This window comes from Lupinus angustifolius, unplaced genomic scaffold, assembly GCF_001865875.1.
Source record: "Lupinus angustifolius cultivar Tanjil unplaced genomic scaffold, LupAngTanjil_v1.0 Scaffold_1_1094, whole genome shotgun sequence".
NCBI classification, from domain to species: Eukaryota; Viridiplantae; Streptophyta; class Magnoliopsida; order Fabales; family Fabaceae; genus Lupinus; species Lupinus angustifolius.
In genome coordinates this window covers 166832-177789 of record NW_017716410.1, presented here as the reverse complement: position 1 = coordinate 177789, position 10958 = coordinate 166832, and the positions used below count along the sequence as shown (strand labels likewise).

Sequence of the window (10958 nt, the reverse complement as noted above, 5' to 3'; positions counted from 1 at the left end):
CAATGCCATTATTAGCGGCACCATAACCAATGCCATTATTAGCGGCACCATAACCAATGCCATTATTAGCGGCACCATAACCAATGCCATTATTAGCGGCACCATATCCATACCCAGGAGCAGTATACCCAGAAGAACCATAAGGTGGGAATCCACTTGCATTGTTCTGAGGCTGCATATACCTACTTGAATCTATCCGACCATCATATGCATTTTGGTTGCCTCCTGATGCCCCATACCCCAGATACCCACCACATTCTGCACCACCGATGCGGTTACTTGCACCAGGATTAGCATCCTTGGGAAGTGCACGCTTTACCTCCACATTTTTACCACTTAATTCATGAAATGTCTTGTACAGAACACTGTCAACTGCATCTTCATTATCAAAAGAAATAAACCCAAATCCTCGAGGTCGTCCCGTATTCTGGTCATACATGACTACTACATCAGTTATTTGGCCATAAGCCTCAAAGTATTCACGAAATTTTTCTTCAGTCAGGGTGGGAGGTAACCCTCCAACAAATATTTTTTTGGTCCTGATATTTCCACCATTTCCGGAGTTCCTAGCAGAGTTGGAATTACCGCTTCTAGAATTAAAAGAAACCTGTTGATCCTCTCTTGAGAGGGCTCTCTTGGCATCAACCTGAATAATAAATTATAACCCAGGTTGCTAATTATACATACCTTCAATGAAAGAAAAACCAACAAAAGGATCAACATTCCATTATTATCCATGTTATCAAAGCAAAATTTCAGGCTTAGCCTTTCAGTCCTGTTATCAGATACTTGTGAGAATCCAAAATATTGTGAATCTATAACATGATAAAAACTCTTACTGCATACTATAAGAATCACTACTCACAGTGTAATAAAGATGAACATGTTCATCCACAAACAAATAGCATTCATGCAGCATGAATGTCACTGAAGAAAATGGATAACATATGTACTAAACATTAATAACAAAGCAATTATTCATTCATCAAAAAAGGAATAATTTATCCACACAAAAAATCTGCAGTTTGGAATCAGAAACAACAACAAATAGTAGACAATCTGAAAAATAAAACACTGGCTACCCCAAAATAAACAAACCCATCATGAGAGCCCAACACATGAAAAGGAGGTTATAGAAACAACTAAAGTCTAAAACAAGAAAAAATAACAAGTTCTCCAATATATCAACGGACATTGCCATTCTTCGAGTGATTATATTCTAATATTTGATAACCCTATAACAACAGGGCTTACCAGTATTCTTCTCCCTCATGATGGAAGTGTGGACGACATCATTTTCTGAAATACTCTGAGCATGTCCTCAATCATGTCCAATAAAATTCCACCAAAATAAAGCTTCCCCTGAGCTATCTCCCCTCTTCCTCTATGTCACTCTCTAGTCATACTCTTCCTCTGTGTACCATTTTCAAGCTTCTCTCTCTAAGCTGATATTTTCTAAGCAGAGGGTTGAAAGGTTTTATTTTGGTTTTGCATATCCACAAAAATAACTATTCCATAGTTAACAGGTTTGGAATCCCAACATCAAATCCTATCATTAAAAAAAACTAAATCTAACAAGATACCCCACAAATACACATTACACTAGTAATGAACCTAATTACAAACCACCAAAAAACATCAATTTTTAAATAGTTTCCTTTGTATTTCTTACAACCTTTTTGGGATGGAGTCGGTATTATCTAATTCACAAAAGCCATCCATAACTTCATGGAAAGAAACCAACGATTTCATTCAACAAAACGAAGTCCATAAATAACTTGATAAAAAAGGGAGGAACCCCAACACAGGATACGGGTATATGGAACATAGAAAACCCACAAAAACAACTACACCTAACATGAAAACCCCAAAAAGACATTAAAAAGTACTAAACCTAAGAAACCGCCAAAAATATCTATTCTATATTCAGCAAAAATAATTTCATGAAAAAAAGCTATAATTTCATTCAAACCACTAAAACCCACCAAAAAACTACCACTTCATTCAACAACAAAAAACAATAAATAATTTCGTCAAAATAAAAAAAGAGAAACCCTAAAACACATAGAAATTAGAAGACCCATACCGTTCTCCCATCAATAACGTGGGTATCTTCAAGAACCCTATCAATAACAGATGGATCAGAAAAAACAACGAAAGCAAAACCTCTGGGCTTGCCTGTGTTCTTGTCCCTCATAACAGAAGCGTGACAAACATCACCGTAGTTCCCGAAATAGTCTCTGAGCTTGTCCTCGTTAGTGTCCCATGAAATCCCACCAATGAAAAGCTTCCCCTGATCTGAATCCATTCTCTCTCAAAGAATATAACTATGTAATAAGAGTTTTTCTTCTTTCACTCTTTAGAATCACTTTCTTCCCTCTGTGTTATGTTTTCAGTGGTTTTTTGGAAGCGAGAGAGAGAGAGAGAGAGAGAGAGAGAGAGAGAGAGGAAGGAGAGGAGTACTTGAGAGAAGAGGGTTTGAGAAGAGATAGGGAAAATTGAAAAGTGTGTGATTCTTTTATTTAGAGTGGGAAAAGTAAATTGGGTTAGAGGGGTGGGATTCGTTTGTTTAGAAAACATGTAGCCGCCACTCTCAAAATAGGTTGTGTATGGATACTTTTATTTTGACTCCCATTTTGTTTTTTGGACCCAAATTTTTTTAAAATCAAAATATTCACTTTTTCCCTTCCCTTAAGTCTCAAACATATAATTCAAACCCCACTATTATCTCATTTCCTACAATACAAAATTGTCCACTTTCCTATATAAATTAATGTTGGAAGAGGAAAAAACTTCCAAGAATGAAATGGAAATTTTTAAGAAAATTTACTTACAAAATACATCCAAAATCTTGATGTTTGAGATGTATACTTTTCATTAAAAAATAAATGTTGTGTCAACATTCAGACTACCTTTGAATTTACATTTACATGGTTTATGATACCAATCATAATGAATGGTATTTGGTTTTATGTGATTCATCACTTTTAATATTATTTTTTATAAGGAACAAGATATACATGGTACAGTATGTCGAACCCACTCAATTTTTTTAAAACTTTCTCTTTTGACCACTCAATTTTTATACTCAACACATTCTCCTCCACAATAACCATTCTTGGAACCATATCCATAATCTTCTTCTTCTTGTTTTTCTTCACCATATTTATCTTCAAAAGGCTTTAGTGTCACTGTTTTTTTCTTCAACTTCCCCTTGCTTGTCTTCTTCAAGAACATTTTAAGGTGTGGTCGTTTTCTCATGAAAGGGGTTAATTGAACTTGAATGAGAATGAAGGTAACTAACAAGATAAGAGTTGAAATAGTACTCACCATAATCATATCCAGAATAGGATAACTTTTAGTAGGATATGGTTCTTGAATTTTTTAAGATGCAACATTCAACTACTATTTCAACTTTGTTTTTAACAATAATTTCATTTTCATCTGATTTATTTCTATATACTCATCTAGTACCAATTATTTGTCTAATCTTTGGTCTGAGAACAATTTCTCTTACCTTATTTCTCTCAAATTGATTTAGTTCCTCTTGGATAGCTAACATCCAATGCTCATCCTCTATTTTTGAAGTTAATATTTAAGCATGCATCATTAATATTAAGTCTAGTGGATGCTCCCATGTAAATATCTATGACGATATTATCAATTCTATGGTCTCCACGAGTTCCCTATTCTTTTGATAGATTATCATGAATTTGCTTTTTCAAGTTGAATTTGCTTTTTCACGAGTTCCCTATTCTTTTCCTTCGTTATTGTCTCCATAGGTGACAAATCTTTTAGTCCTTGGAGTTAACATTGAAAATTTGGATTTGTCTCTCATCATGTGTTTTGATCAACCTCTATAAAGATACACATTATCCTTATGGATTTCAAACACTCCTACAAAACAATTTAAAAGGAAATGTTAGGTACCAATTTGTTTTGGAACCTCTAGGATTAGTATCTTTCTGAACCAATATATATTGACTACTAGGTAAACCAAACCTTCTAACATAACATACATTATAAGTGTGACCTTTGGTGTTACAATAAAAACAGGTATGTTTCTTGTTAGGCATTTTCCATTTAAGAATATACATAGAGTTCTTGTTATATGTCTTTCTAGTTTGAACATATGGACTATAATTTCTTGGTTTTATAAAAGTTGTTATTAACCATTGGTAGAATACCCTAGTCCACTACTATCATTAGCATGGCTTTGTTTAGATAACAAATTTTCTAGTCCATTTGTAACTTTTTCATAATCACATGATTTGATTTGACTCATGAAATTTTTATTTGTATTTGTCTAATTTATTCTACAATATTTTATTACTACTTTCAACAAATTATATAGAATTCTTTGTTTAGCAGATAATCTTCATATCCTAATAGATCTAATCTACAATTCATTAAACGTATTTTTCAATTCATCTTAAGAATATTTATCAAATGATTTAGAGTCATTTACTTCATCATCATCATTAGATTGATGTGAAGTCATTAATGAAAAATGTGCATGTTCTGTAATTTTAGGTTCTAAGGTTGAAATAACTTCACTATCTTCGCATACAATATAAGTTATTTTTGGCTTGTTATCCTTCTTTCCTTTGAATTCATTGTTCTTTTGAAGAGAAGGACAATCGACATTAACGTGCTACAGTTTTCCATATACAAAGCATATGAAATTTTGACTTGACATTAATATTTCATTATAATTTACAAATCTTTTAACTTAGCCCAATTTCATGACCTTGTTCTTTCTCAATAATGTATTAAACTTCTTCACCAAAAGAGTTATGTTCTCTTTGTTATATACTTCAAAATCTCCATCTTGTGAATTTTCTAGGGGTGGTAATATGGGTCAGTCCGACCCGGCCTGGCCTGACCCGCCTTTGGCCCATCAGAATATGGGTTGGCTCGACCCTTATTGTTAAAAGGGCTCAAAATGCCAGCCCGATCCATATTTGGTAGGGCTGGAAGGCCGGCGGGCTGACCCGTTTTGTTTTGTTTTTTAAAACACACATTAAAGCTTTTAGACAAAAATAAATAATTCAAACAATTCATAAATGTCTTTTAAAACAAAAAATCACAAACAAAAGACACAATCTCATAATAACATATTGCATTAGTACAAAACTTATAAATTTTAAACAATAAATCACCATAGTCTTAAACTTTTAGACTCCTAGTTCACAATAGAGCTTATAACTCCTAAGTTTAAAAAGTGTATAAGAATCAAAACTATTATATTATAAATCAATCACAATAAAGTATATATATTACTCAATTTAATTTGAATTCGACTACATTAAAAATATAAATTGAAACCAAGTCGAATTTAATTAATTTTCCAAAAGGAATCAAAATCAGTAGTTTTGTGGGAGTTTCCAATTTTCCATTTCAATTAATTAAATGTTTAAATTTGATTCAAACACTCCTAATTGTCAGTGAAACTCCACCTTTATCTGATAACAAGTATAATAATTGGATAAGAGTGAAGATAATAGATAAGTACATAATGAGATATTAAATGTTCATTTTACAAAGAGAAAGAATAATTATATGCTTAAGCATCCAAACATAAGTTAAAATTGTAAAAGTTTAATCTTAATTGCAACGAGCAACATGATAGACAAATGAACTTTAATCTTAGTGTTGGCCCGCCGGGCCAGCCCGACCCTACCCTCCATGGCCCGTCTAAAAAACGGGCTTCCAAAATGGGTTGAATACGGGCTTTTGGGCTAAAACCCCCAGCACGACCCGCTAAAAACACCTATCCGAACGGGCTGGCCCATTTTGCCATCCCTAGAATTTTCACAAGATTCAGCCCCAACCTTCAAAAAGAGATGGGCATTTCTTTCTTTTCTAAGTTGTTCTAATTTTTCAAGTTCTAATTCATGCTCATATATTTTCCCAAAAAGTGTAACAAAGGTCATTTTGAAAGGCTTATCTTTTTTGAAATTATCGACACTTTTGGTTGCCAAGCCCTTGACAAAAATTTAAGAAATTTCAAATTTAAATCACTATCAATAAGCACTTTACCAAGATCAACTAGATGGTTTGTTAAGTGAGTGGACATCTTTTGTAAGTCTAAATTTTTCTCTCTTGGTTTCAATCTAAACATTCCTTATTCTTGGGAAAGGGTATTCAATTTAGACCTATTCATTTCTCTAGTTTTCTCATGAGTTCTCTCTATTACATCCCACATTTCTATAGCCAATTTACATTTGCATACTCTAAAGAACTCATATATACCTAGACCATAGGTTAGAATTTATTTATCCCTTAAGTCATTTATACTTTCTTTTTATCATCATCATTATAGACACTCTTAAGCTTAGAATGATTAACACCATCAACAACAAGACTAGGGATAAAAGAACATTATTCAATAGCATTGCAAATATAAGTCTTGAGACTGGATGAAAATTTTCATTCTAATTTTTCATAATTCATAACATTCTCTAATGTAACCAAGAGTCCTATTAATGTCTGAGCCTTAATCTAAAAAGGTTTGGAGAAGCCAATTATGTGTTTTAGGATCTAGGAGTAATTTACCCAAACTTTCTTTGGTGCCAATTGCAACCAATAGATAGAAACCTAAGAATAGGTGTTGAAAGGAAAATTAAGCTCTTTGGAGTATTTCTTTAGAGAAATGGTTTTCGGTTTTCAACAAACAAAATTTATAAATTCCTTTACTATATTTACTCTTAAATCCCTTTCAAGATTCAATTGTAGTATAGTATAGGATGATGTCGATCAATAGATTGTCATTAAAACAAACTTTAGTTCTTTAAATTATAAACAAGAAAGCATAAAGGTTGTTGGTTGACTCGATTTGGTTGAGAAAATATATGCATGAAAAGTTAAACAACTATATATAAAAACTCAAGAGAAGAATAATTGGTTTGGACATATGAATGTAAAGTTTCTTAACATTTAAGTATTAACATGATTTTAGTGTATACAAGTTATTTTGTTGTGATTCAATCCACCATACATCATTTCTTAACTCAATGTCTCTCTCAGGTTAGGCTTATTGATTCCAAAACCTTGCTTAATACACTACCCTTCATCAAGTATCCTCTAAAAGAAATAAGATTGTCACCACTTATTTCGGATTCCCAGATGTTTGGTAGCCTTGAAAACAAGTTGCTTAAAATTAATGCTTGGAAATGGCAAATATTCAAGTCTACCATTGTAGCGTGAAAATATTAGTTTTTTCACCCAACAAAAGACATTTGGATCTTTGAAAACATATTTTAGGTGATCAACCTAAAATAAGCATTAAGAGTAGATGAAATGAAATAATAATAGAGTAGAAACACATCACTTGCATAACTAAATCAGAATTAATACACATTATAAGAAATGTTACACCACAACTCAATGTCGTGAGTTAATTAGCCTTCCATGAAGGGTGTTTTGAACTCCAAGTGTTGATCCAAGAACATGCTCCTAGATCACACCTTTTCCAACTCCTATTTCCTCCGAAATTCCTAAGAAAAAGTAAAATACCTAAGCTAATTTACATAGAAGAGTGTATGAGGAACTATTGGATGAAATTGCAATGCATAGGAAAGTTGGGAGAGTGTTCTTTATATAGGCTTTTTCTGACCCGTTGAGCCCCCTTCCTTAGGCGCTTGGCGCGTACAATTTAGCCAAGTTGGGTCTGCTTGGCTTACATGGCCAAACAGTTGACCAAGTTTGACCCATCTGCGCATACCGTGCTCTACTCCTGCTATGGCTCAGCCTGTTGTGGGCTAGGTTAAGCTGCATGCTTGGTGACACCTCTTGCTTAAGCTTGGCTTCTTTGCTCAAGAGTGATATCACGTCTGGTTGGCCTTCCTTAGGCTATAAGTCACATTTGGATCTTCTTTGGGATCGCCTAACAAGGTTTCTTCATGAGTGGGTTTGCTTTTTTGTCAAGCTGAGGCAACCTTGGTTCATGCACACCCGCTTGACGGATAGCATGACATGCCCAACGGTTTGGTGCATGTTTATTCCATCATGGTTTTTGTTGCTTGTTATCTTGTTGACTTGGCTTTGTCATCTTCTTCTAATGATAATTGTCATTTTATTCCGTAACAATGAAGTGACTATGGATACAATGTGGTGTTAGCTAATATATATTTTATTTGAAAAAGTAAGTTATAAGTTGAGTTTTTTCCCATGAATAATTAAGATAATCAAGATAAGGGTCATGAAAATGATGATAAAGTATGTACATTTTGGAACTTATCAACTCCCCCCAACTTATAACTTTGTTTGCCCAAACAAAAGTAAAATAACTACTAACTTGGCTTCTGGAAAAATTGGTTTTTGAAAAAGACCAATTCATTGTATATTTCTTTTAAGTTCCATGACATGTGAATTTGACCCATAGCTTTAAACTAGGAATTCAAATGCAACTGTTCAAAAATCAAGTTAGCACTTCACATAGAAAAATGTTTTCAATCAAAGAGATATATATACACTCAAGGTTCAAGAGTGAAACCAATTGGGTAAGTGTATCACTCGAATTACTTGATTGATATGTAAGAATTTAATTTTGTTGCTCATCTCAACTATGTGTTATCAAAATCGTACCAGTTATCAAACCGGTCAGGGTACTAGTATAGTGATACAGTGGTTCAACCAATGGTTAAGTAGTTAAACTAAATGTCAGTTAAACCGGACATATATGCTTATATTTATATATATAAACTTATAATATGGTAGATAATATACTGATAGTATATTAAATTTTTGCATTATGAATACATACATTTTTCTCATATTTAAAAATCTTTTACACTATAACTATATAGAATATACACATTTTTATTTTATATCATTTATTGATTTCTTAAAATGTATGAATAACTTGGATAAAAAAGGGTAATATTGTAATATGATAACATTGTGTTTTCACCAATTCCATCAAAACTAAACCAAACTCAATCTATATTCTAATCTTATCAAAATGAAATCAAGAAGATAACAAAAAAATCTTCTTCCTCCAATCATTATCCCCCACATGTCAAAAACAATACCCTTCTTTCTCTCTCACTTTGTTCTTTTTTTTCCAATCATCTCACTCCCTTATCTTCTTACTTTATTCTTTTAAATTTTCCCCAACAACCTCTTTCCCTTCTCTCTCTCTTATTTTTTTATTCTCCTTCTCTCTCTCTCTCTCTCTCTCAAAATTCTTCAAATATGAAACCTAATCAAAATCGTACCATGCTGTAGCAGACGCAACACCAAATGTGGAAAACAACCGGTTCAGTATCCAGATTGGCTCATTTTTAAATGCAACAATCACGCAGTTTATTGCCAACTCGGTCGGTTCACCAGTTTTGAGGAATATCGACCGGTTTCCACCTGATCTAGTGCATACCTAGTACAACAATCATCTCGTACGAGTAAGAGGTCCAGTTCACCGGTTGAATCGACCAATACGATACGACTTTATCAACATTGACTATTACCTCAATTGTACAAAATTTCAAGAATCATTAAGGACTTTGTTTCGGTTGTCGTGAGGTTGGGCTAAAAAGAATCATTGTTTTTCTATATAATCAAAAAGTGTTCAACTGTTGCTCTTCACTTTTTCTTTTCTTTCCACCTCTAGCTTTTGAGCTCTTTTTTGACCTTTGTGGCTTTTCTTTTGTATTTCTCGATCTCATTTTACTCCTTTTATTTTAGAGTTTTGTTTTTTCTTTTGTTGTTTTTGTAAAGACCGATTTTTTTTCTTTCTATTTACAAGTCGAAGCTACCATTTCCCCTCAACTTAGTTTTTCAAATAATGCTCTATTTACTCAAAAGGTTAGGTAGGACATTGTTTTTCAATTGGGTCCATGAGTTTGTTTCGATTTTTTTTTTCTTTTATAGCTCAAAGGGATTTTTATCTAAGGATATTCCTAATTAGGTAGGATTTTTGGTCAAAAGTGGTTCAACTTAAGAATAAACATGCCTTGATACTTTCCTATCAATGTTTGTGAAATATAATAAGGAGAGATTCAAACAAAATCAATTGTACAAACTCAACAAGTCTCACACGTTAAGCTCGTGTTGTTTATGTGTTTGTCTTACACTCCCTTACATGTTTAGGATTTGTACACTCTTTGATCTTCAAACATTTCTACAAGTTATGGAATTATAGATTTAATTAACAATCAGATTGCTTATCAAAAGCTTGATGTACAATGTTATTTGATCTTGTTTTGAAAAATGTTTAAGTCAAGTTCTATGTTATGTACTTAGTTTGGTTTAAAAAAAAATCAAAAAAATCATATAAAATAAAATAAAACCAATAATAAAAAGAAATAAAGCAAACTTAAAAACACACAACTAAAATGTCCTTTTCAAAATGTTGTACATACTCCCCCTAACTTAAATGCTTAAATTGTTCTCAAGTTTTTTTTGAAAATTTCTGTAGGAAAGTTTGTATAATATTTTGAAAGAATAAAGTAAAAAACTAATCGAATGTTGGGTTGTCTCCCAGTAAGCGCTCTTTTAATGTAGAGAGCTTGACACTTGTTTATGCTTAAAGAGGTTGTATCATTGAATGCACGATGCTGATGTGCCCTCATCATTACCCAAATATGGTTTCAATCTCTATCCATTAACTATCCAAGTTTCATTGGACTCTAGTTTTTCCAATTCTACTGTCCCATACTCTAATACTTTTCTGACCACAAATGACCTTGACCATTTGGTTTTTAGCTTTCCGGAGAACAATTTCAATTTTGAATAGAACAAGAGTACCTTCTCACCTGATAAAATTATTTCTGCTTGATTTTGCAATAATGATACTACTTGGCTTTATGTTTATATATATGTGGTTAGATTCGTATCTTTGGAGCCTAAACTCCTCCAACTAGTGTATTTGAGTAAGTCTTTGTTTTCCTATAGCATTTAAATCAAAGTTTAAAATTTTATATGCCCAATAAGCTTTGTGTTCTAATTCAACTAGT

The 10958-nt window shown here is 32.8% G+C and overlaps 1 protein-coding gene across 1 annotated transcript in view; it reads right to left on the bottom strand.

Moving 5' to 3' along the window:
- LOC109337085 (heterogeneous nuclear ribonucleoprotein 1-like) overlaps positions 1-9181 on the bottom strand; it is an 11570-nt gene extending 2389 nt beyond the window's left edge. Inside the window, exons 1-3 of the mRNA XM_019573963.1 lie at positions 9162-9181; positions 2087-2311; positions 7-646 (exon numbers count right to left, since the gene is read on the bottom strand). Coding sequence (XP_019429508.1) covers positions 7-646; positions 2087-2308 — 862 coding nt within the window. The 5' untranslated portion in view covers positions 2309-2311; positions 9162-9181. The remainder of the gene's footprint in view (positions 1-6; positions 647-2086; positions 2312-9161) is intronic.
- Positions 9182-10958: the final 1777 nt, after the last annotated feature.